Source organism: Nanorana parkeri, unplaced genomic scaffold, assembly GCF_000935625.1.
Source record: "Nanorana parkeri isolate BGI_ZX_2015 unplaced genomic scaffold, ASM93562v1 scaffold514, whole genome shotgun sequence".
Classification (NCBI taxonomy): Eukaryota; Metazoa; Chordata; class Amphibia; order Anura; family Dicroglossidae; genus Nanorana; species Nanorana parkeri.
Window position 1 is genome coordinate 71,881 of NW_017306782.1, and position 27,646 is coordinate 99,526.

At 38.5% G+C, this 27,646-nt stretch overlaps 1 protein-coding gene across 1 annotated transcript in view; it reads left to right on the forward strand.

The window, feature by feature from the left end:
- LOC108790936 (lipopolysaccharide-responsive and beige-like anchor protein) overlaps window positions 1-27,646 on the forward strand; it is a 493,639-nt gene that overhangs the window by 62,861 nt on the left and 403,132 nt on the right. Inside the window, exons 16-27 of the mRNA XM_018561299.1 lie at window positions 582-679; window positions 766-858; window positions 2,507-2,522; window positions 5,226-5,307; window positions 6,439-6,562; window positions 7,807-7,999; window positions 15,124-16,089; window positions 17,023-17,201; window positions 19,506-19,668; window positions 22,511-22,691; window positions 25,006-25,133; window positions 26,160-26,267. Of these exons, the coding sequence (XP_018416801.1) occupies window positions 582-679; window positions 766-858; window positions 2,507-2,522; window positions 5,226-5,307; window positions 6,439-6,562; window positions 7,807-7,999; window positions 15,124-16,089; window positions 17,023-17,201; window positions 19,506-19,668; window positions 22,511-22,691; window positions 25,006-25,133; window positions 26,160-26,267 (2,331 nt within the window). The remainder of the gene's footprint in view (window positions 1-581; window positions 680-765; window positions 859-2,506; window positions 2,523-5,225; window positions 5,308-6,438; window positions 6,563-7,806; window positions 8,000-15,123; window positions 16,090-17,022; window positions 17,202-19,505; window positions 19,669-22,510; window positions 22,692-25,005; window positions 25,134-26,159; window positions 26,268-27,646) is intronic.

A 27,646-nucleotide genomic window follows, 5' to 3' on the forward strand; every position in this document is an offset into this window, starting at 1 on the left:
AGGAAACCAGATTACACAATTGCCTATCTGCAGGAGAAAATTATCAGGCTCTGTCTTGCTGTTATCACTCATTACTTAAAAGGACTAGATTCTTATCATTTGTAAAGTCCAATAACATATTTAAAATATTTCTCTAAATGGAATATTTAAATATTGCAATTGAAAAATTTTACTTAGATTTTTGTACAGTGCGATAAGATCATCTGCTAGACTGGGTGTTATATCTGGCTTGTCCATTTGCTTTTCTAGTCACTGCTTAGTTTGCTCCCCCAGAAACAATATGTGAGTATAGATGCATCAAACGAGAGACGACCACCATTCACTGAATACTACATTCATTTGCCTGTGGAGTGCATTGTAATATAACAGAACATCAATTAAAAGCATTTGTATTGCATTGTTTCAAAGCATGTGTGTTTATGAGATGTAGATAATTTTGTTAATGTTTTCTTGGCTTATTGTGTATTTGTGTCCTGTATATATTATAATTTTACTGCTTAATCTCTGCACAATGGATCATTGATCAAACAACATTGGTTTTCTGTTAATCTATTTGTTCATTTTTTTTTTTCTCTGTATAGGATGACAACTTGATGGATGTTTTGCAGTTGCTTGTTGCACTAATGTCTGAGCATCCAGGCTCCATGATTCCAGCTTTTGATCAGAGGAATGGATTAAGGTGCTGCACTTTATACTGTGATTTACCTTTAATTATTTTTGTTTTAGTTTTAGTTTTACATTTTTTTATGTTCTTACCTATAACAGGGTGGTTTATAAACTGCTGGCATCAAAGAGTGAAGGAATACGAGTTCAAGCTTTAAAAGTCCTGGGATACTTTCTGAAGCACTTATCACCAAAGTAGGTGCAACAGTTTTTTTTTCTGTTTAGTATAAATAAGGAAACTGTTAGTTTTAGATTACATGGTTCAAACTAATAAAATATTTAGTTGTGTTCTAGTCTGTTAGTTTTTAATTTTTATAACTTTATGTTGTCATTGGTGAGTTGTAAGCTTACTGATGGATTTTAGTTAATGCAGCAATGATGCTATGTAAAGATTTGTGTTTACCACATGGAAGAGCTTTAAAGTTGATCTGGGCTGAAAAATTTGGCTAAAAGTAGCTTGAAGTTATTAATGTTGCTTGCTTAGGTCTTATTTTATGGTACACAAAGAATATGACAGAATTATTCCGGCAAAATCTTTCAAATACTTAAAAAAATTTGATGGAAAAATTCCGTCATGCGGAAAATGAGCACTGGTCTGTGGAGGGACCAGCGCTCATGGGGTTTATGCTGTTGCTGGGTCCCTCTGTGTCCGTGGCAGACCCTCAACAGCAAATCAGGGGGTCCCAGCACTGTGATCACAGTGATGGCCAATCGCGGTGATCACAGTGCTGTTGCAGCCACTGATCCGGCTTGCAGCTCACTGTGTTGTGGGGCTGCAACCAGATCAGTGTGCTACAAAGCATATCTGAGGAGAATACAGTGTCTCATCAGAAAACAAAGTATCCAAAGCCCCTGTGATTAAAAAAATAACCTTTTAGTGCCCCCTAGTTTAAAAAAAAAGACGTTTAATAAAAACATTTTAAGGAAATAGAGTGCCGAGGAGGCCATGAAAGTTAGGAGACAAACATACCACATTCCAAAATTGTCCCACACTAAAATTGTATTTCACTCCTTGTGTTTTGCGACCTATAACTCCCAAAATAAACTAAAATCCTAGAATTACCTCCCCCCCCACTTTTTTAATAAAAAAATAAGAATTTCTATATGCATATGTCACATCAAATTTAAAGCCCATTTTGACCTGTAAAAAATCCAGTATATAATGTGTATGTGCAATGATTGGGGAAGATGGAAATTATGGTTAAACAAACACATCGTAAAAATTGCAAAATTGCTCCGGTCCCCAGAAAGTAAAAAATGTTCTAAAGCTGTGTCACTATGGGGTTAAAGTGTATGTCCAGGAGTTTTTTTTTCTTAATAGGTTCTAATTCTTCCCACACTGTCAGATTTTTACTTATGTCTGGGTCGCCGATAGATTTTTTCCTCACTTACTGTCCTGATAACTGGTTTGAGCTGACAGGAAGTGAAAAAAATCTGTAACAGGGACAGCAATACATAGCTGATAGGGGTTCTAGCCTTCCCCTATTCTGTCCCCCAAAAATGATTTCTATTTGTGCTGCTGTTGGAGGTTTTCCTCACTTCTTTCTGTTAAAACTGATATCACTGTGACAATAGAGGAGGGGAAATCTCTCACAAAGCCCACAGAAAACCAGCAAAACTTACAGGCTTCCAACCCTTTCCTCTATACAGAACTAAGAGAAAACTGTTTTGGCTATACATTTTCTTTTAGTATTTTTTATATTATTGTTAGTAATAATAGTAAATTATTTAATAAAATAACTAAATTATTTAATATAAACAATTTTTTTCTGTTACAGGAAGCTAAATACATGTCTCTGAACTGAATAATGTATTATACTTAATTCCACCCTTTTACTTTTAGTACTAGGCTGTATCAAGTATGCTCCTACAAACCTCCACTTATTTCTTACGGTAGTGATACCAGATGAAGCTTTGGTGTCTTTCTTTTAAGGTCTTATATGTTTGTGAAGCTCCCCCTCCTAAATACATAATTAATTCTAGGTGAAGAATATGTGAGGCTAAGCTTTTCTGCCCCTGAGCTGCATTTTTTCAATATTCCTGTTTCCCGGAGACGGAAAAGCAAACTTTACGCTCCTTGATTTTAAATTTAAGTGGGGATTGCAAGATATATATTTTTTTTTCTTGCTGGCCATATGGGGGCATATCATAAGCTGAGAGAAGCGGTGTGTCCAATATCGTTTTTTCCATGCTTGCCTGCTACAGCCAGGTGCTCATATTTGGCAGTGGAAAGCGAGCGCTGGACCTGTGTCATTATTCTGTTTATGCTTCTCATCCCGTATTGGTTAAGTAATGTGACTACGTGCAATCTGGCTAACGGACAGGCAGCTATCACTGGCCGAAGGGTCTCCACAGTATCCTTGGCTTAACAGTGAACAAGAAGTTGTAGGAATTGAAGCACCACACCAATTGACATAGTCCAGATACAAATTTATTCCACTAGGGTCAGGCAATCAAGTAGAGTAGCCAATGTGTTTTGGGGGTCCAAAATAAACCCCTTCATCATGGCTAAGGTAACATACAAGGCAACATTGTATGTGTGTGACCACCCATTGTCTTCAAAACGGCATCAATTCTTCTAGGTACACTTACACACAGTTTTTGAAGGAACTCGGCAGGTAGGTTTATCCAAGCAGGAGTCAAAAGTTTAAATATTTGGCTGTAGCAGGAGGGATGCAGTTTGTTCGCCGAAGGCGAGACAGCAAGTGAAGCATAGTGGAGCTTCCTACCAAGTCTGGGGCTACACTTCTGCCAATGGAGTTGGAGATTTGGTCAGGATTAATGGTGTCCTCAATGCTGAGTAATACAAGCAGATAATTCCATACCATCAGGGAGGTGTCATTGGCCCCCAAATGTATTCTGCAGCTGGACAACGACCCCATACATACAGCTAATGTCATTAAGAAATATATTCAGCGTAAAGAAAAGGAGTCCTGGAAGTGATGGTTTGGCACCCACAGAGCCCTGATCTCAACATCCAAGTCTGTCTGGGATTACATGAAGAGACAGAAGGATCTGAGGCCTTCCTTCAAACACTGTGTGCAAGCATAGGCGTCACTACAGGGGGGCAATTGCCCCCCCTGTTTTATGCCTTGCCCCCCCGTGTGCCCCCCCCGCTGAATTAAGCAGCAGTGCAGTGGCTCCAGTGCTGGTGCTAGTATACGAGCAGCTCCAGCGGCTGCTGTCTGTAGAGATCTGGATGTAGCTGTATTGTCAGCCCCGCCCCCCTGCTGCTGACTTTGAAGTTGCTGAGCCCGCACTGTGGCCCTAGCTGACTGTGAGCCTGTCATGAAGTGTGTGAAGCTCCTCACAGTAAGTTCTCCCTCTGCTCTTAGAGGACGATCGTTTTTTAACACTTGTTCCTGCTACCAGGTGGAGGTGCAGGGCATGTGAATACATACAGTCTGTGAAGTGTGAACTGTCAGAGCAATTCTCCTGGTGCCACAGGAGTTCTGAGGGGAAGGGGGGAGGGGAAGGGAGAAGCAAGTGTACCTAGAGCAATTGATGCTGTTTTGAAGGCAAAGGGTGGTCACACCAAATATTGATTTGATTTAGGTTTCTCTTCGTTCATTTACTTTCCATTTGTTAATTTGATAAAAATAAACCATTAACACTTTATTTCTGAAAGCATTCTTACTCTACAGCATTTTTTCACACCTGTCTAAAACCTTTGCACAGTACTGTGTACATATCTATTTATCATATTGCAATAACGTAAAAGCTTGCTTGATGCATCAAAAATGTAGAACAATAATAAAACCGATTCAGTAACTGGTATCTACATTTAATAATGAGTATATGTAAAAACATAAAATAATTATTCATAAATCAAAATAAAAGTAGCTATCAGTCTCTAAAAATAACAGTTTTGAAAGGTTTGGAGATAAACAATGTGTGAGTACAGTGTGTAAAAAACAAACAAACATCTATTACAAGTATTTAAGTGCACTTGTCTTATGAAGCAATTTTATTTAGTATTCATTTCAATCCCTGTTTTTATAGAGCTTGTGGTCCAGATTCCCATCCCACTTGCACACACATACTAGGGTCAATTTAGACAGGGCCAAGCATTCCACCAGCATGGCTCTAGAGTGTGCGGCAAAACTGCACTTTACAAATACTTGTAATAATAGGTGTGTGTGTGTTTGTTTTGCAACAGCACCTTACACTTTACTCGCACATTGTTTATTTCCAACTAAGAGTGACTGAGACTATGCCTAAACCCTGTGTGCATGAAACACATCAGAGGTCTCAATGCATCTCATGTGTTATGTTTTTATAAAAATGTAAAGAAAGAGTGCAGCTATAGCTGGTGTGCGATCATCTAATTGTACTGTATAATATTATAACTAATGAACATTAGACATTCTAATAACTGCTAGCTATAAATGGGATGCTGGGCACCCATGGTATTGCCTTTTTTCCATGTTAACACAGGTTTTTTTGTTGTTGTTGCTATTTATACAAAGGTTTTGTTGCTTTACTATGTTAGGAGATGCTTGAACTTTTTGCATTCTTTATTCTTTATCATATTCTGATAGGGGGGTTTGTTTGTTCCACAGATTCTCATTGAACAGATTAGTACTCAGGTGATACATAAACAACATCCTGACCCCGATTCATCAGTCAAGATACAAAACCCTTGTAAGTAAAAACGTAATCTGTTCTTATAATTTATCTGCAGCAGTAACCTTAATCCCAATATATTAATCTTTAGTATACTCGGTAACCTGGAGACTGAGAACAGATATGGACAATGCCAACTGCATTTATTTTGTCAAGCCATTCCTTTGTGTGAACCAGGGATTCAGGATCAGTTATAGGATGTTGAAAGCAGAAAGTACAGGTTTTAAGCTGGAGGGAAAGGCAGATGAGTACTAGAATGGAAATTGGAGCCAATGGGGATGTAGTCTGTGTCCCCTGAGTATGTAACCTTTTGCTGTTTGAATTTGCATAACGGTAACGAATACCACAGTTGCATGAGGCTGTTTTGTCAACTCCAAATACAAGTGATCCTCAAGTGTTGCCACTCTTAAAGCCCAATTGAATCCTTTTATTTCATTACAAGAAAGGTTTGTTTTTAAACTTACCACAACGCCAATGGGCTTGTCCGCAGTCTTGTACCTGGCACAGGTGATCAGTGAATGCAGAACCCGAATGGTTAAATAGTCACTCTTTTCTCAGCAGAAAAGGGAACCTTAAGAAGTATAGAACCTCTCTATACGGTTACAAGCGTCAGGTGGTTTTTGTTTTAGATGTGAAACATTGCTATAAGGGTTCATATTTTAAGTTTCATATTTTTGTACCCCATTGGAAAGGAGTGCTCTTTACTTCTATCTCAATGCTGGTGCCATATAGACAATCTTTAAAACTTTTCTTCTTCAACTTTAATTATTAACTTCTCATTTAAAACTCATCATTTGCCTGGTATGGACATTAGATCTTTTCGTAGTGACACCTGCTGAAAAGCAAGCCCCATTGTTTATCTGTTTTCTGGACTAGGAGCCTCAATGGAGAGTAACATGTTGGCTGAACACTTGTAGTAATATAATATGCATTTCATTTTCAGACTTTTTGCTTTCTTTATTTAGGGCAATTCATGCTTGGATATTTTGTTTTGTTTTTTTGCACTTTCATTTTCTTTTTGTTTCCTCTACGTTTTGGAAAAATCTTGTATGAAGTATTTGCACATGGACATTCCAGTTTGCTTATGTTATTTTTGCAAAATCCTCACAATTAGAACTAGATTAAAAAGTGGTCTTTCTTTTTTTGTAGTGGTCTTAAAAATTATAGCCACTCTCCTGCGGAACTCTCCTCCAACTCAAGAAGTCATGGAAGTAAGACGGATGTTCCTGTCAGACATGATTAAGCTTTTCAATAACAGCAGAGAGAACAGAAGGTATATGCTATTTATATGACACGCTAAAACATTATTTACCTTTTCCTAATCACATTTTTATTTTATTTTTAGCAAACAAAAAAATTAAAAGGACAGTACACTCTTCACAGTGTACTGTGATTAGTATTTAGTGGGTTTTTACCTAACGAAGAACTCCGGGCAAAATTTTCCTTAACCTATTCAGTGGGGCTACCCCCACACTGCAAAGATTAGGTGTTAGTTTTGGTTTAGGGAGGAGAATAAAAAAAGTTATACTAGCCCAATCCTCCGAGTTGGCTTACTCTTAGACCGGTCCTTCCATACCTGCTCCCCCTCCACTGCAGTGGCCTAAGGTCCCGGAGTCATGTTCTATACACTGTGTGTTGGAGGTTAGGCCGCTAAGGGACATACCAACGCTGCAGTGTAGGAGGAGACCGGCAGAAGGGAGTGCTGTCATGGCTGGGCGGCTCAGAGGATCAGCTGACTTTATTTTCCTCCCTAGACCTAAACAAGCAGTTAATACACATTTTGCCTGGAGTTCTTCTTATAAAAATATGTATAAAAAAAAATATCATACAGTATATGAAAAAATAGAAAGTTCCATATTTTATTGTGCAACATGAATTGTATGGATTTGGACATAACCTCCACCCTCCTTTTGTCAGATGTAGGACTGTTACTAGCGAATATTTTTATAATCCATTAGTTGGCAGATTATTTTTTTCGATTAATCGGGTACAAAAAAAATTAAATGCATGCGCAAATTTCTTCGCTATCTCACCACGCTCATTTTTTTTTTCCCTGCAGCTCCAAACTCAATTAATAGGAGGCACTCAGTACAGAGGCTATATGTTTATTCATAAATCAAGGAGATAGTAAACAGATACTATGTCCATGACCATGAATGAACAGGAAGTGATGTTGAGCACTTCCTGTTCATTTATAATTGGTGACACAGTATCTGAAGACTATTTCCTCAATTATTTACAAACATCATAGTGATCAGTACTGATCACTGCAAAGTATGAATATTACAGGGAATGATCTGCAAATATAGCACATATTTGCTGATTTTCCTGCAGTTCTCCTCACCGCACCGTGGCCTCCTGACAGCTTTTTCCTCCCCGCTGGGCGCTGGCAGGTTGTTTTGGCTCTGTGTCCACACAGACTGCAGCATGGAGCTTTAAGTGTAAAATGTGATTTGTTTTGAGGTTTTTTTTTTTTTTTTTTTTGCTTGTGACAACTGTTTTGTCTTGTTGTTTTAGGAGCTTGCTACAGTGCTCTGTGTGGCAGGAGTGGATGCTGTCATTGTGTTATTTTAACCCCAAAAACGTCGAGGAGCAGAAGATCACGGAAATGGTGTATGCCATCTTTCGCATCCTCCTTTATCATGCTGTGAAATATGAATGGGGTGGATGGCGTGTTTGGGTGGATACAATTTCTATCACACATTCAAAGGTAACTGCAAATGCTTCCACAGTATTTTGTTAAATGTGTTCACTATATAACACCAAAAGCCACTTCCATTTAATCTGTGTGAAAATAGGTTTATTGCAACAACTACATATAGGGACTAAAGCAGTTATATGGAATTTTGCTTTGAAGCTCTCTGCTTGCCGTACCCGGATACTAAAATTGTAGCCTAAACCACCCACCATTAACTCTGAATGTTTGTTTGATTCACATTTCAGGAGTATTACAGTCCTACAAAGTCTTGGTATTCATTCATTCATTCATTCATTCATTCATTCATTCCGGAGATCACTAATTAGGAGTACTTTGAACTGTATTTGCTTACCCACAGCTTCCAGTGAGATTCAAATTTTCAGGGCAACTTTAGCCACTTGGCACAGTGTTAAACCGCCTCCCTGTCCAGGCCATTTTTCTGTATTCAGTGGGACAGATGGACTTTTTTTAATGGTATTTAATCACCACTAGGTTTTTTTTTAATTTTTTTCGTATATAAATAAAAAAAAGTTCTGAACATTTCTAGATAAAAACGGTTTCCCTATGTTGTGTTATTGGGAAAAAAAATATTTCTTCATACATTTACACCAAAATGTGTTCTGCTATATTTCTTATGTCGGGTGCACTGTATGCGATCCCACTGCACTGGAACGCAGGGCATTTTTTTACCACGATCGTACTGCGGGCGAGGGGCGTGTCTGCAGTGCCATTTACTTGAATGGCACTGCCACGCCCCACAACGCAAGGAGACTTTTATGTATGTGATCCCTTGCGTTCCAGGCACTGGACATTGCAGTAGACGCACGGGCTGGTGCAAAGAAGCCCTTAGTCTCTTGATGATTTTTAGCTCCTTATTTTGTTGCAGTTTCTATTTTTTTTTTCCTTTTTAGACATTGTTTTACTGCCTGCTAGCTCTGAGATTGGGCTGATTTACTCCTAAACTTATCTATTTGTCCTCTTAACTGTATTCTGCAATTAACTTTTGGAATGATTGTGTTAACGTTCACTATCAAGAGGGGCATATTAATTCCCCCCTTTTATCTGTTTCTCAAATATTCCTTTTAATATTTAGATTTATAACCCAGGAATTGTATACAATGGTTTGTAGGAAAGTGTACATATCTTACATCGTTAATTTTCCCTTTCTTTTGCACCATTTATTTTTGTCTAAGCAGTGTCTAACAGTCCTTGATGGTGGAAAAACATTCCTCCACGGAACTTTGGGCAAAAAATAAGAGATATAAAAAAAGCTCATTAAAAGATATATAATAACAAAACCAGCTTTTGCTGCAATATTCCGCTTCAATCCAGAGATTTGTCCTGCACTACTTTTTCTGCTGCCCGGTGTGTTAGTTTGATGGGCATTGTCATTTAACACGCTTCCTCCAAGCCCAGGTCAACCTGGACCTGCTCCACTCTGTGACAGGGCAGCGAAAGGAGAAGCAGTACAGTGATAAATTTATCTAGCTGTCACTCTGCTTGCTTCTCTTAATAGCAGGCCTCCTGTCAGCACATGAACTGATTGGCTCCTGCTGCTGCTGCTTCTTCTCACACTCCAGCTCTGGTATACATGCACTGTAAGAGGCCAATACCAGTTCAAATTCAGGTACTTACACTGCCTGCTTTTAAAAATACATGTAATGATTTAATAATTACAGAGCTGTATTTAATTTATGTCTACCAAGAGCTCAGCTTTAAAATAAATTGTTGCTCTCTCTCTGGCAGTTTTCACAAGACTTCTTGTGTGATCAGCAGTTTAAAGGACATTCTGGGTAGATTGGTTTTAGTTCCCACTCCATGATGACTTGGCCAACTGTACACAGTGTGACATCTCAATGCCTGGTGTTACCTGAATTACTATTTTAAGTTATGAACCGCTATATAAGCATTCACACTTACAGGTTGGAGATTCTAAGGATTCATTCATGAGATTTTTGAGCTCAACACAATAACAGAATTTATTGGTATATAGTATCAAGACTTAAATACAATGAACCAACAATCTATTTAATTACAACATACAAAGAAAAGATTTAAACATGCCAAATACCCAGACATTGGTATCTAACAGACAAACAGACATACAGTTAAGTGGTGGAAAGATTATATGTATAGTTACCCGTTAATCGTCACAATACTGTTTTTGTACCCTTGCTCTTATTTTACATTTGTATTATATTGTCACTAAATTCTTTGGGATGTTGCACTTATAGCACTTCGGAATGAAACCTAAAGAAGTTTGTGACTTGGTGCTTGTTCACACCTACTGCACTAGTGTGTTGATTTGTGTTAAACAACACAGGCTTAGTGCAAGGTCCCAGGAAATACTCTTGTTGCATATGTGCTCTGTTCACACGAAAACATTGAGATAGTGTGCTCTGTGGAATAATGTAGACATGCTGCATTTTTTGCACCAAGACTTATTATGCTATGCATCATTTTGGTGTATCGTGCTGCAAAGTGTATAATTACATAGATGCAAAAGAAAGAAAAGTGCATTGCAGCAGTTATTCACATTCTCATACCACACAAGTTATACACAGAATGTTGTGTGGTGTGAAAATAAAAAAAAGGGTATCGCCTCTGTAAAATATTGCCTGGCTTAATTGTGCCGTATTGTGGTATTTAAGGCTAGGGTAAAGAAAAGGTGCAGTTACCCAATAACCAGTCCTATTTCAGTATGGTGTAGGTTTTATGATAAAAGGACACTGTTTTCTGCTTTGACCTATATTATTCAGTTTATGCACATTTATCAAATAAAATTGATTCTCCTGATTGCATATATATGACTACCTTTTAAGTGTAGTAAAAAAACAAACAAAAAAAACTTAACAATTTTAAAAGCCAGATTTGGGTGTCTTACAAATAGGTTCTGGCAACTATGCTTTAAACCCTCATTCCCTAGCTTCTTAAAAATTCTGCTGGCTGGCTTTTAAATTCCTTCAGTGTTTTTTGTTTTCGTTTTTTTTTTTTACCCCTTGCGTTTTAATCAGATTGAATCTACCTCATGATATTCCGTATATAATGTGCTTGTTGCTTCTGCATCCACTAGGGGGTGCAGGTGTGCTGTGAAAGTGTAGTGCTACTTAGGTTGGCGATGCAGAGAACAAGCATTGTGTGCTGCCTATATTTTTCTACAACAAAAATTCTCTTACATTTTACCAATTCACAATTTTTGTATGAGAGACTAAACATTTTCATTGTATACTAGGTAACAGATCACATAGTCATTTTAAATTTTTTTTGAATGTATAGACCAGGTCTTTCAGTAACTCATGTCTATTTTTCCGTTGCTGGTATGAGTTAATTTGCAATTAGCTCCTTTCATTGTTTTAAGGAAGCCATTGCCTTTGGCTAACCAGTTTAAGACCCCTTTCTTCGATAAAAGAACAAATGTTGCAAAAGTGGAAGGGCTTTGCAGTGCTACATATCATGATACGTGCGTCTGCTATAAAAAGCCAAAGAAACTCAATTGCAATTTTATTGTCCAGTATGATAGATTTCCTGCCACCTTTGTAGCAGGGTAGCTGTTTGTCAATGTAGCCCTCTCCTCCCACAGCTGCACCACACTTATAAGCAGTAACTGCTTCACCAGCATAATTGCACCAGTCTCGTTATTTTTCTCCAAAGTACACAGAATGTCTATGTCTTTATACATTTTAAGCTCTATTTTTTTTTTTTGTATATATTTTATGCTTAGGTAGAGCAAAATAGTCTGGGTTAAAAAGACTGTGTGTGTTTAAAAAATAATGTGTATATATTATTTATATAATCTATTTTTCTACTTCGAATTAATATTACAATGAAAAGTTAATTTGTAGACTCTATGATGCTCTTGAATATTTAACCTGCCACATTTTCTTTTTTAATACTTGAACTTTCTACAAATAATTTTTAATAATTTGATTGTGTTTGGCAAACATTTGTTTTGCTACATTGCCTGTTGCTAAATATCATTCTAAGCATTTGTTCTGCAATTGAGGTGATTAACACTCTTCAAGCATGTGTGCCCTTTGACATTGAAATGTCCAGGTCAGTGAACTTCTTGGCGGCTAAGTAGAAGTGGCTGCGTATCTTTTACAAATTTAAAGATCTTTAAAAGTATCCGCATGTGAAATGTATTATAATTTCTCCAGTATGCAGCAGCTGCAGTTTACTTGGCAACGTATACATGAAAAAATAAAAACCCAATGTAAATTCTCAAAACAAAACAAAAAAAATCTACTCATGTTAATGGTATTAAATTTGCTGAAAACCTGCACCTCCTCCATATTTTGTCTTGATAGCTTGCTCATTTTATCTGCTTTACTGAAGACTTTTTGTTTGACATTTCCAAACGGCATGCAAGTTAGCAGATTTCAGTACAATGTATGGAATGTACGAGCAGTTGTGTTTGTGTAGAGCCTTAGAATTGTGAGAGCCTCCGAATTGTTGAGTGTTCCAACAGTGGGGTAAGGTTGGGGAGTTAAGTGAGCTATCATTACCCAAGCATCTGCAGTTCTTTCACTGGCTCAATTATTTCCATTCCTCTCTAGCTAGATGCCACTTTGGCATGATGCAAAGCAGGTTTTTTTTTAATAAAAAAAATATTACTAGAAATAGTTGCAGTATGAAGCAACATTTGTTTTTAAGCCATCTTTTTTTTTTTTTTTGCACATTTGCAATATATGTATGAATAATCCTAAGCACTCCTAGCACTTCTTGTATGCAGTTTTATGTTCAAAAGTATTTGGAAATACGTTTTACTCTTTTATGAAATATCTACACTATTATTCGGTATTAAATAACCAATCTTTGTAAAAACTTCCCCCCAATATTATTTTTGTACACATTGAATCCAATGTGGTTGTAACCCACTTGTTGCCTTTTGTCACATGTACATAGCAACCACATTATGTAGGGGAAGGTTAAACCATCAGATATTTTCTTCGGGAGGGTGGCTTGTTGTTTGCTTTATCTATCTACAGATTCTTGACCTTGCTACTGATATATCGGCAAGGAGTGCTGCTTCTAGTCAAACTTAATTTCCATCTTCTTACTGAAGTATTGCATCAATAAATGACAGCAAATGTGACTGGCACAAAATAACAACTTCATTGAGGAGTGTGCAGCCGGCATTGAAACACTTTAGTATGAAGCATTTTACTGTGTATAAATAAGTAAAATAATTTGTGTCATCTTAAAACCCAAGTTTGAACTACACTGCTTGAAAAATGTAGTTTATTTCACTTGCTGCTGTTTGGATATTGACACATACGTCTGTTCTTTTTCTTTTTTTTCTTTTTTTTTATGGTCAGGATGAAGTAGCAGGGCACTGGACATATCTAGGCATAGTAAAACTGGCTTGCCGTTCAGAGCAATACATACAAAAGCCACATTAATAACAAACCATGCCTATTTTTTTTTTTTTATGCAAATGCTTATTCACACAGATTAACAAATATGGCTGCACCAAAAACCATACAAGTAATCATGATCAGTACATTGTATTCCTAATAGTTTAACTGATTTTCCTTTAGAGTGTTTTGTTATACTGTATTAACAAACTGGACCCAAATTTTTGCAGATAGTGTCCTTTCTTTAAGATAAGTGTATCATGACATTTCTTCTGATGAAAAATTAGCTTTCTAAACACAAAATCAAATCCCATATAAAGATGAGATGAGAATATTTTTGTTTTGCTGTTATAATGTGATAAAATTGTATTTATTTTGTAATCTACTGTGTTCATATAAACTGGTACCCATTTTGCTTGTTGAATGTTTTTAAGCTAAAAGCGCAGGAGTTAGTACTGTGAAAAATCGTATCCATAATTTATAGATATGGATCAACTTTCCAGTGACCGTAAAGATTAATGATCTTTTAGCTGGCCAATTTAAAACCAAGTTTAGTTATTAATTGTGGTGTGGAATCTTTTCATTACATATGCAAATGTACGTACATTCAGGAATATTCTTGGTTTGTGTACTGACTTACCATTTACAAATACCCAGAGATGACACTGCACCTCAATTTCACTTGTGGCATACTTTGCATATTTTAAAGTTATAGCTATTTAGATTTTAGATGGTGAGATATCTATAAAAATTTAATATAGAAAGTGCTGCTTAATAGAGTTAAAGAATATATACATTTTTTCCCTCATTTTATTGCATTGCAAGTTTGTCTTGAGATTTAGCAGTCTTAATGTGGACAAACGAGATTTAGCAGCCTTAAGGTGCCCACACACCTTGCGATAATTGTATGATAATCGCGGGAAATCCAGCGATCGTACGATTATCGCAAGGTGTGTGGAAGGCGTGCAACCGTTTCTACTTTTATTTTAGAATATCTTGGGAACCCCGCCGAGAATCGTACGATTGTCGGCGGGTGTATGGCATGTTCGTAAGATAAATGCTGCACGGGCCAGTGTGCGCAAGCGCACACTGCCCGATCAGCATTGCGGTCATTGGAAGCCCGCCCCTAAGTGGGGTGGGCTTGCGATTATCGCAAGTACGATCTACCTGTCCAAGATGGGCAGATTGTACGTTTTTTTAATTACCTTACAACCATCGCAAGACAAAAGTCTTGCGATGGTTGTAAGGTCTGTGGCCAGCTTTAATGTGGACAAACGTGAACGTTTGGTGTTTTGGGTACTTTGGTAAAGGGTAGGTTTTGATTGTTGCTAAAATCAATGTCGCCTTTCCCCCAAAAAAAGAATTGAAGCCCCCGTGATCTTTAATTTTGCTATAAACCCAAGCACAATGAAGACTCGAGACCATTCTACTAAACCATGTTAGACCTTTTTTGTTTTTTTCGCCATTAGAGGAGAAGGAACATTGTGTGACTGCCTTAAAGTGCATTTTCTAAATATAAGGTAGATAGTCCACCAGCCGATTTGGATTTATTTGGTTGAAAAATGTAATTGAAGTTCACATTGGTGAATACTGCCTTTCGACGTGATGCAATAAGTGGGGAAGATGAGCTGATGAATGCTGGTTATGCATGTTATTACGCTTTGTGCTGTATTATTAAAATTGCAGGTCTTTTAGTCTGCCCACTGTACCAATGACTTTATGCTCAAATTATGTAACAAAAACCTTAATAAAATGTATTTTTAAAAATCATTTTTTTAGGTCACGTTTGAAATGCATAAGGAGAGCTTGGCTCAGGCTTTCAGAGAATATGAAGGTCAAGTTGATTGTGAAATAGGACCAGGACCCTCAAGCCCTATACGCACAGTTTCTGGGAGCAGCAGAACATTTGAGACTAGGCCGCAGGCTTCACCTCTGGAACTTACAGATGTACCATCAAATGTAGATAATCCACCATCTTGTGCAACTGTAGAAACAGAAGAGAGAAGTGAAGGGGAAGATAACAATTCCCCTACAGAAGAAAATATGCAACAACAAGCAGATGGTGAAGATTTTGCAGATATTGAGATAAAAGAAAGCCAAAATGAGGTTCATGTAGAGGAACTAGGTAGTGGCACAGAAGAACCTACATGTAATGTGGTCTCCATTTCAAATGACAGTGAAGATGTAGGGGCTAATAGTAATGAGACTGATCAAGTTGCTTCTACAGAGAGTTTAACAAAAGGACTGGATGATGTGGAAAGAAAATCAAATGAAGATGTCCCTTTAGTAGACAGTCCAGATTTGGCACTGAAGGCTGAACTTTCAGTACAGAGTGAAATTTTGGAAGCACAGGAGAAGGAAACCTGCATAGAAAATAGTAGTAAAGTAGAAAGAGCACAATTGGAGTGTGCAGATACTTCTGACACTTTAAATGCACCTTCCAGCATTGTTGCTACAGACACAGCACCACAGGACAGTGCCACTCAAGAGGTCAATGAAGCAACACCTGTGCTTGAGGAAAATGTTGACTCTGCTGAAGTAACTGTAGAAGAAGGTGCCGTTTCCAGCAGCACGCATAACTCTCATGATAATGGGGATCAAAAAAACAGCACATTGGATGCTCAGACGTTTGATAAAAAAATTGCCAAGCTTGATGTGTCAAGTATTGCTTCTGATACAGAAAATTTAGAACTGAAAGCCAGTTCAAACGGTGAATCAGATCAACCTCTGAAAGTGGTACATGAGGTATTTACTTTTAATACTTAAGAACACCTGTTGCGAACATTGTGTATGAATACGCATGATTTCATGATTGTTTCTAATTTCAGGTCAGATTTGTGCTTTGCACGCCTATGTTAATAGTTTGTCAGTTCATAGTCAACACTGTTCACTGGTCAGAAATTTAGTTACAAGAACCGGTGCGCTGCTTAGTGATGAGAGTAAATGAACTGGTTTTACTTTTTCCATTTTGAAGGGTCATTCCATCCAAAAGTGCTATTTGAGCTAAAGGGTAGGGTGCTGTTCTGCCATCTGCTGCCTTCTTGGTAGACTCCAGTGAATAAATCTCACTGGTATAGTCCAGGTTCTCTTCCTACTAGAGTGCTGGGGTTCTCGCTTCCCTTTTCATGATTTAATAGGAGTTAGGAGAATCTAACAGGAAAAATGAAACCCCCTAGTAGGTGTTGCAGCAGGTGTGTAAAGCTGAGAATGTAAGTGGTGAGATCTTATCAGCGGATTCTCTCAAAGGACAGATTATTTAGCTTGGATCAGGAAAACAATCAAATATTATACATGTACTGGTCCTTTAATTAGACCACTGCATACTGTGCTTGGATATATGCTTCCAAATAATGCCCAACTCAAGGTAGATGTATATAAAAAACAAAAATGTAATTATTATTATTACATAGTATTTATATAGCGCCAACAGTTTGCGCAGCGCTTTACAATATAAGGAAGACATTACAGTTACAATACAATTCAAGACAAGATGGTACTTTTTAAAGGCCTATTCACACCAGAGCACTGTGCACCGTTACCATGTGTGTAGATCACACCATGACACAATGCACCTAGCATGGTGTACTGTGCACCTGGTGCGTTGTTGCTATTTATTTGAATGGCACTGCCCCCCGCCCCCCCGTTTTAGTATGCTAATCACATTGTGTTACCTTTCAGGAGCCTGTTAAACAGCCAGCAGGACATGAGCCGGAACGAGCGACTTCCCCTGATAGCCAGAGAAGAGATTCAAGATCTACAATGTTTCGTATTCCAGAGTTTAAATGGTCAATGATGCATCAGCGTCTACTTACAGACCTTTTATTTTCGATAGAAACTGATATCCAAATGTGGCGAAGGTATGCTTTTTGTAGTCTGTATGGAAAATTATATATGCATATTTGTCAGTATGTTGGACACCTATTATTTTAACTACCTGCCAAATACTTTAACAATAATCTTTTAGTGGATCCCTATGGGACTGGTACTGACTGACTGACTAAATTGCATCAATCTGTACTGGTGTGCGTGTACATGGGAACATGTTGCAGGTTTAGTTTGCATTTGGATATTTACATTTGACCCATGCACAGGTATCTATATTGAGATCCAAGCAACAGTTTAATACTTTCATATATGCATTCTTTGTAAGGAAGGAATGCCAGTATGTTTTCTTGATAGAACATCACAGGACTGGGTTCTGCTGCTACCTTCAGATGATGGACACTGGGAAATCCATCAAAGCTGCAGGATAGCCCTGCATAACCCATCCCACTCCCAGACTGTCTTCAGGTTTTTGCTAATGTCCTTAGGTGATGGGTTCCTTCTCTCGGCTCCTGAGAGAAGTAAATTTTTTTTGTGCTATTTTTTAAGTTGTTTTCTCCTCCTAGAAAAATCCCTATATACTGCTCCAAGCCATACGTCGCTTCCAGCAGCTATCCGATTGTTTTTCTCCTTTGCAGACTGTGCTCATAACCTGCCAGACAAAAGACACATGGCTGGCCTTTTATGTGCTTAGTCACTGGACCCTGTGTTTGACGACTTCCTTTGTCACTTGTGTAGCATGTGGGGTAGCTGCAGGGTGCTCTACAGGTCAGGGCAGTGATCCATGTGCCCTGACCCTAAAATCCGCCCTAGCGGGCATGCCCAACCACTGGACAAAGTTTGGATGGCATGACTCCCATTACTGCTGCTGCATCCATGGTGAGGACCCAAAGCCAAAGAGGTAAGCAGCAGTCATATTGCCACCCCCTCCGCAAGGTGCCTAGGTGATGGCACTAGTCCCCTATATGATTAAATCTGTGGTTCTGGTGTGACTTTTTTTTGTCACACTTCTAAGCCTCAAATTGTTCATTTGTTGCCGGTTCAGTTCCATTAAAACCTAGTGGCTACGGAACGCATCTGCGCAGCCTCCCACCTTGGTTCTGTACTGCACATGTACCCCCATCTTTTATCTCTGGCTTGCGCTCTGACTGAACAGATGCTTCTGCTGCAGATCTGCACAGACCGAAAACTGTGTGTGCACCGAATGCTTCTGGATCACCTTCTATACAGTGGCACATATAGTGGATCATAGACGTGGAGATGTCTTGGTGGGGGATGCAGGTGCCACACAACCTGACAACGTTTCTGTACTAGCCCCATGGGGACACTATCTGTACTAGCCCCATGCTTTGCTCCCGGTCCCCTTCTCTCCACGCATCAGGATCCGTCTCTGCACCCTCTAGAGTGCCCTTCTCTGACTTATTGTCCAAAGAGAAGTTTAATGCTGTTATGGCTGAATTCATGGGGAAAATGGTTGACATCTTTAGAACTACATTCCGCAGAGGCTGCAAGCAGACCTGCTCCCTCAATCACCCCCTGTGACTCTCCCTTTCTCTGCATTGGCACTGCCAGGGGAGGAATAATGGGAAGGCACTGCTTCTAGCTCTCAGGAGTCGTCTCAGGTGACCTGTCTCCTGGCATTTCTCTTAAGCTCAAGAACATGGTTTCTGTCCTTATAGATGATATGCATTCAGGTTCACTGTCCTGCTGGAAGATGAACTTCACAAATCTTAAATCTCTTGCTGATTTAAAAGAAAATTGCTTACTCTGTCTTGCTTTCAGTATTGCAGGTTCTTTTTGCCTAAAATGTATTAAGTGTCCATATTCTTGGGGTTCATCTGCTGACTAGAAATAGCTCCTGGATCAATGGAGCACTTTTTCTGTTTGTATTTTTGTTATTTTAAACAACTTGTTTGTATGCATGTCTTTTGTAATCTTGGCTGTGCATATCACACAAGCAAGGCCATAGGCTATGAACCTCTTTTTCCTATCTCATAAGACATTGCTTACTAAATGCAATGGTCCAATAGTTTTTAAATAGGCCAGCCAAATTTCACTCTCTTGGTACAGCATTGGAGGCTTGGTTAATATTGGCAACCAGAATGCACTGGTAAATAAGGCCAAGGGCAACTGCTAAATGTGTTTGATAAATTTTAGCCAAGGCACACAGGGGGATAAAGGGCTCCAGTTGTAGCACCACCTTCTATTGAGGTATCCAAATGTTAGTATCTTGGTACAGTAACGATTATCCGCTTATCATTTATTAAAGAATCCGTATTAAATTATATTCACAGCATTAATAATTACTATGAGACTAATTTTGTATTTCTTTGTTACAGCCACTCAACAAAGACTATAATGGACTTTGTGAACAGCAGCGATAATGTCATTTTTGTACACAATACAATCCACCTTATATCTCAAATAACAGACAACATGATCATGGCTTGTGGTGGTATATTACCATTACTCTCTGCTGCGACCTCTACTACTGTAAGCATAGCCTTCTTTTTTTATACCTTGATCAGACTATAGTATGAAATGTTTGTAGGAACAATATGGTTTAAGGGAAGATAAATACCTTTTTTTTTTTTTACATGAGTATGTGAATGTGTTGGGCAAAATTTAGTTTCTCTTCCGTTCATTGATGGACATAATTTAGCTCTCCATCTTGTACTGATGGCTTATATCGCCACCTGCAGGAGTAGCCTGCCTAGGGGCAGCCCCTGCTGGTGGCTCATACCTCCATCCCGTGTTTTTTCTTTTTTTTTTTTCCTGTTCTTTTGTTTGGTTTCTCACCCCCTGGTTCACACTGCTTTGGGATGTCCCCTCATTACAGGATGAAGATCTTAACTGATTCCTTCAATGAATAGAATAAACATTTTGCTTGTACTCACTGTAAAATTCTTTCCTTAGCTTTTATTGAAGGACACCGCTCCCTCACACAAGATGAAGGTCTCAGCGGTGTCCTTCAATAAACGCAGAGAAAAGGATTTTATGGCGAATAATTTTTTTTTTTTTTTAATGTGTCAAACTTTTACCATTTGTTCTAATGATGGTGCTAAATTAAGAATGTACATTGGTGTAGCCATCATCTTTTCATTAAATATGCTAATATATTAAAGTCCTGTTTCCTTCTTTTCCTTCTTTATGATGCTTAGTAATTTTGCTATTTTTGTCCCTATTTTTTTTTCTTCCCTCATTCCAAATGTGCCAGTCTGCCCAAACTGGTTAAGAACAGTGTAGTAAGATTGCTTACCTTTTTTTAAACTGTTCTTCTGAAGTTGTTGAGCTAAAGCTCCCTACAAACTTTTTAGCTGGCACTTGGATGTGCAGGCAACCACCAATTGATCTTTGCTACAAAGGTTTTTCCCATACATTTTCATTTCCACACTGGTAAATGTGCACGTATAGTCTATAGAAAGGGACTATAGCCACAATAGTGGCTAATCTCTAAGGAAAAAACAATGACAACTGGCCATAAACATCAAACCAGCCATTAAATTCTCTAGCCAACAAGTGTTGGCCATAGATTAAAGAGAAAAGTGCAGTTGTCTGACAATATATAAAGCCAATAGAGGGAGAATTTACAAAGGTACTTTTATGAATATATGAAACGACAAGCATTTACAAATATGTTAAAAAAAAAATTACATTTGATGAAAATAAAGGGAACACTTTATATTTTTGGAAAATATACTTTTAACAACAGAAATATGTTTTTATGCCCTTTTATGAAGTTCTTCTTTGCCAATAGTCTTTTGTATCTCCCAGCTGACCAGCTAGGAACCTGAGATTTGGTTTCACTGTCCACTGACTAACAAAAAGTATAGTCCAGATTTTCAGGCTTTACTGACTGTATGCTTGCTCCAGATTACTGACTCGCTAGGTTCTGAAACCAAGATGAGGATACCAGCCCAAAAGCCCACACCCTAAAAAAAAGTTAGCAATTGTGGGTTTTATATTGCTGTTTTTAACTGTCAATTATTATGAAAAGAGGCACTTTAAACAAATGTGTGATGTAGGAGAGTTTACGATGATGAAAAAACATATAGCAAAGACAACAGAAGTATTGATTAGTTTTATTTGGTGATAGCTGTAGCTCCTGTTAATACATTTTTTATCAGTTTGACAGAATTCTGTTTAAGTAGACAAATAAAATCCTTGGGTTACAACCAGAGGGTGCTCTATCTCATAGGTACCTATAGATGATTCTGGCTACATGGGGAAGAAGTGGTAATTTTTAATGGTTTTTCCCAGTAAATCACTTAAGTTTACAGAGGTTAAGTTCTATGTCCAGGGTGTGTGCTGAAATCATAATGCTGCTATGGGTAAGCAACCATGTAATGTTTCTTATATGACTTTACCTAATTTAGTGCTTTTGTAAAGCAAAACTAAAATGCAGCCTTTTTTGGATAGCGGTAGGTTTTTTTTAGCCAGATTGTTAAATTCTGCTAGAATTCTGGGACTTTGGAATAGGGCCTTTTTAAAAAGGTTTTAAAAGGATTAACCTTTGTCAGCTCTTATGGAGAAGTGTTGGCAATCTGCACTAATTATGAAAAGTAGTGCTGCTTAACATTTAACATTTTGGGGTTGATTTACTAACCTTTTAAACACACCACGAACGTGTATACACCTCTGTAGTGTGTTCCCTCCCAGCATGATCTATGGGAGGAATCGAAACACCTTTGTAGTGTGTACACACCCAGCAGGTGTGTTGTGCAAAGCCCTGCAATGAATTGCAAGGTAATGTGGTGTAAATTAGCTCTATGTTATGTTGCTTGCGTTGATGAATGCAGGAATGTAAATGCATGAGCTAACCATTTTTGTCTAAACTGTGAAGCAGCATTATATATGCATCATGTGCATGATTTTTCCATATATGGCATTAGTGGAAATATGCTTTTAGAGACTTTTTGGTTGATAAATACGTTTTGCTGTGTGAAAATCACACACACCTGGTGCGTGTGTGTGTTTAGGTTAGTAAATCACCCCCTTTGTTTCATTTATATACAAATTAGGAAACAACCGCTTAGTTTCTTGAATGGGGGAAGTGTATAATGATGCAGCTATTCAGATAATCCCCTATTTTCTTCATGGTAAGAGGCTGCTTGAAGCCACATTAGAAGAAGCCAAAAGCTGCATGCATCTTCAGATCCACTGGTTAGGGTCTACCATTGCATTCATTTTGGTACATGTCCTTTTTAATTTTGTCTGCATTTATTGCCCAGCTATTTATTGTATATTGTATTTTCTCCTTTCTTGGGGCAGTCAAGAATTTCTGTTGCAAGTAAAACCATTGATCCATAAAAAGCTGTTTTTGGATTTATTTTTCTTGTTTCAGCATGAACTGGAAAATATTGAACCTTCCCAAGGTCTTTCTATAGAAACAGCTATAACATTCCTTCAGAGAGCAATAAGTCTTGTAGATGTCCTTATTTTTGCAAGTTCAATGGGCTTTACAGATATTGAAGCTGAAAAAAACATGTCATCTGGGGGCATCTTACGGCAGTGCCTTCGATTAGGTAAGATCAGCAAAAAGTATTCTATCTATCTATCTATCTATCTATCTATCTATCCTATATTGCCAAAAGTATTGGGACGCCTGCCTTTTCAAGTGCGTGTACTTTAATGGCATCCCAGTCTTAGTCCGTAGGGTTCAATATTGAGTTGGCCCGCCCTGTGCAGCTATAACAGCTTTATCTCTTCTGGGAAGGCGTCCACAAGGTTTAGGAATGTGTCTATGGGAAAAACAACCACACACCATAATCCCCCCTCCACCAAACTTTACACTAGGCACAATGCAGTCAGGCAAGTACCGTTCTCCTTGCAACCGCCAAACCCAGACACGTCCATCGGATTGCCAGACAGAGAAGCGTGATTTGTCACTCCAGAGAACATGTCTCCACTTCTCTAGAATCCAAGTGGCGGCGTGCTTTACACCACTGCATCTGACGCTTTGCATTGCACCTGGTGATGTAAGGCTTGGATGCAGCTGCTCGGCCATGGAAACCCATTCCATGAAGCTCTACTCACTGTTGTGCCAATCTGAAGGCCACACAAAGTTTGGAGGTCTGTAGCTATTGACTGTGCAGACAGTTGGCGACTTCTGTGCGCTTCAGCATGCGCTGGCCCCGCTCTGTCATTTTATGTGGCCAACCACTTCGTGGCTGAGTTGCTGTTTTGATCCCAGTTGCTTCCACTTTGTTATAATACCACTTACCGTGGAATATTTAGTAGCAAGGAAATGTCACGGATGGACTTATTGCACAGGTGGCGACCTATCACGGTACCACGCTTGAATTCACTGAGCTCCTGAGAGCGACCCATTCTTTTACAAATGTTTGTAGAAGCGTCTGCATGCCGGGGTGCAGGATTTTATACACCTGTGGCCATGGAGGTGATTGGAACACCTCCATGATTTGGAGGGGGTGCCCCAATACTTTTGGCAATATTCTCTCGCTTGCTGTCGCTCTCTCTAGTTTTTAAAACCCAACTCAAATATTTTCTGATTCAGCTGGGTACTACATCAGGATATTTATTCATTAAAATGATTTTGACTAGAATTATGCCAGACTTTAAAGGTTCTAAAAACACATTTATTCATTCACTTTATTAATACAAACTTTACAAATGTATACAAGTTTTATGCATCAAAAGTATGCATATATGTTAAGTGACAAGTCAACTCCCCTGAGAGTTTGTCCCACATTTGGGCCAGCAATAATTATTGTACTTTTATCTTTTAGGGTCTGTAAGTTAAGTAGCAACCATTTACATACAGTTTGTTTTTGGACAACAAAGTTGAAGAGCTGTTGCTCCCAGTACCAGGGATATACAGTACACTCGGTGCATTTCACAGAACTATTTCATGTTCTGCTTCCTCAGGAGACCCTCGGGTAAATCAAGTGTATACTGTTAAAACGTCTTTTTAACTGCAGATGAATACATTGTAAGCCTTTAGCCTGCATCATTATATTCCCTTTGTGGTGGACATAGAGATATATTGTATAAAGGAAGACCCAAGGGACAAAATTGGACCCCAGATTAAGATCTTGGCTAATTTTTCCCAAATGTAAGTCCATAGCTATCTATTGAAGATTCGTCAGAAGAGCTTTAACCTTCAATTATGCATCCACCAGTGGATCTCGGCCATCCTGGAATCTACGGTAGCATTGGCAAGGATCTGTGCCCAACAAAAGGTTTTGGTGGTTAATTATTGCTGAGGCTTATAACGTATTCGTCTGCACTTGAAAATACTTTTTAACAGTATACACTTGACTTGTCACTTAACATATGTGCATATTATTGATATACCGGTATAAAACTTTTATACTTATGTCAAATTTGTTTTAATAGTGTATTAGTACCTTTTTAAAGTCCGGCATAATTCTGTTCACAGTAATTTGTATTGTTTTTAAAAAGTCTTTTAACCTGTACAAACATTGGGATACTGGATGATATGTATGTTGTATTTCTTTTGCAGCCTCTTGCTTTGTCAGGCTCAATGAGGCACCAAAAGTTACAATATATGTTTTTTCCTTTTATTATTTTTAAACCAAAAGCCATCCCTGTGTCTGTAAATATCCTTGACGACTTATCACCCTATCAATTTTTCTCTGATTGCTAGAAACCTTTTACCTAATTTTCCATGCATGTTGTTAAAACTTATTTGCATAAACCAGTCTATTAAAATGATATACTTTTTGTTTTGCCGCCTATTAAAGTTAGTGGAAAACGTAGACTGCTTGTCTTTTTTATTGTAAGTCATAAGTTATTTGGAGGCTTCGTGTAACCAGAGTATGAATGTTTTTTTTTTTTCCCCCCCTTTTATTTTAGTGTGTGCTGTTGCTGTTAGAAATTGTCTGGAGTGTCAGCAGCACTTGCAATTAAAATCCACAGGAGAAAATGTGAAAAACCAGAAGGCAATTCATGGCCTGGTGGGAACAGCAAAGTCTACTGCAAAGGTAATGTCTGTGTGCAAGGCATGGCACAGTACTGTGTGTTTCTCATTAAGGGCCAAACAAAAAAGGACTATGTGTGCTCTGAGAGTTCATTGATCACAGAAACTTGCGTAGCCATAAAACCCCATGTTGAGCAAACCAAAATACTAGAAGTATTGTGAACTAATCATTAGAATAAATTGGCAGCTTGCTTTTATAGTCATTTTGTGTGAGGAAACTGAACACCTAGAGTAAATCCACACAAATGTAGGAAGGACATATTACGCCCATGCAGATACTGTACTTGGAATTAATTTACAGGGAATTCAGGCTCTGCAAGGCGTTAGTACTAATCACCAAGTCACAGAGATAAAGCAGGCTTGTGATGGATTCAAAATGACCACTTTTAGGGCCTTGTGATTTTGCACGGGTTCCGCGGCAAGCATTGTGTGATGCGTTTGGGTTGTGTGTTGGTGTTGTAACGTGGTAAAAAAGACATGGCGCAAAAGTGATTTCTTCTACTTTGAGCCCCACTTAAAATAAAGGCATACATTGTGTCATTGTGCATACAGCCACACAATCGCAGTGGTGTAAATGGGCGCCTATTGAGGATTTATAGTATTTTTTCTTTTAATAGAAATTCTAGCACTCTACTGTGCATACACACAAACACAGAAAATTCCTCTCACAAGCAAAACATTATGACTTGCTGAGCATGCATGCTTATGTGGAAAACAATGTTTCTTAAGCAAGAGATTTTGTAGTCTGATCATGCCTCATATCCACACACAAGTATATGGAGAGCTTCAGTGCGTGCTTTTGATGGGGAGCTGACTTATCTCAAAATATATGTCCTGCAATCGCAGTTTTTGTACCAAGTGACACTTCAATTAAAATCTATTTACCTGACTGGGGTGGAAGGCTAAACTGCGATTTGATGTTACTTATGGTGCTTGTACATTAAAGCTGAATTGGTAGGGAGTGTCAGTAAAATTAACACCACTATTGTGTGTGTGTTTTTTTTTTTTTTTTCTTTTAATATGTTTTCAGAGTCCAATTGACGTACTGACAGGAGGAATTTTTCCAGTCCGAGACTATGACAGGCTTCTACAAGACATGGATATAAACAGATTGCGAGCTGTGGTCTTCAGAGATGTGGTGAGTGGAAGATCAATACCCGAGTTCTGCATTAACCTTCAATATGTGTTTCTTATGTTTGTGTTAGAGGGAAGACCTATCAGTGAAAGTTTATTTACTTTAACATATTGTTCTTCATTTTCTTTTTTTATTTGTAAACTGGCTATACAACAATATGCAGATGCAAACTGACCACCCTTGTATATTTTTGCCAGCCGCCAGGGCATTTTCTTTTCTTTAGAGTGTGGCACCAGCTTGTAAAGCAGGGGTCGGCAACTGCAGCCCTCCAGCTGTACTTTTACTACAAAACTCCAACGTGCTTCTGCCTCATGCCTGTAACTGTCAGTCTTGCCTCACGGGACTTCTCATTCCAAAACAGCTGGAGGGCCAGAGTTGCCCACCCCTGTTGTAGAGGGTGGGGACAATGATAGGACAGTGACAGCTTTGTTTGCTATTACCTCCTGAAAAGATTTGATTGTCTGTATTTGCCGGAGCATTGTAGACCTTACTGCTTGATCCATCTAATGTCTGTGGACCGTAAGATTGGCATCCCTTAATCTCTTCATACAATATATAATTTTATATACAAATCGTAATACAATCTGTCAGCCAGTTTGGGATTGCATGACATGTATCCTCTAAGTTGCTTACTCTTCTGTTTTCTGTTCACACGTTCAGGGAGTTCTACCGGGTAGATGTTCAGGCCTCTTTTGATACCAGCTTTGGATGTAAGATCCTATGGGCAGTTCTTTGAGCTGCCCCAGTTGTACACTGTTGCTTGGAAGGGCTTGTTAGTGCTTCATTTGCTGTGTTGTCCGCCCTGCAGTTGGACTGCTTTTGGAAGTCCCACTTGTCTCAAAATTAACCCACTTGTCTCCTAATAGTAAAGAAAACCGGATTTTTGTACTCTCTGTAAAATCCTTACAGGTACACTTCTCTGTTTTTATTATCCGATCCTGCCACTGCTTTTCCATAAAAACTGAAGCTTAATGGGAGTGAGGGGTTATATCTGGCTAACAGCTTTGTTGCTATGGTCCATTCTCCTCTAGGCAGCAGTATAAATCTCTTGTCTTAGAATAAACCCTGTATCCCCTAATGAAGATAAAGATGTTATTGCAAGTACAAAAATCCTGTTTTCTTAGACTTTTACCTTTTTTATTATGTTTCCAAATCTATTGCATTAAAGTTATGAAGGCCTGATTGTCTTTCTGTAAGCTGCCATCCCGGAAGCTCTGTTTCTAAGTTTTTAGCTTTTTCTCTTCCTGGGTCAGCAACCAACTAGTCGATTAATCAATTATGAGAACAGTTATCAACTATTCTCATTGCCGATTTAGTTGGTTGGATCGTTTAGCGCTCTCCTCCACGCTGGAAGGAGGACACAGCAAGCAGTGGGCGGGTGC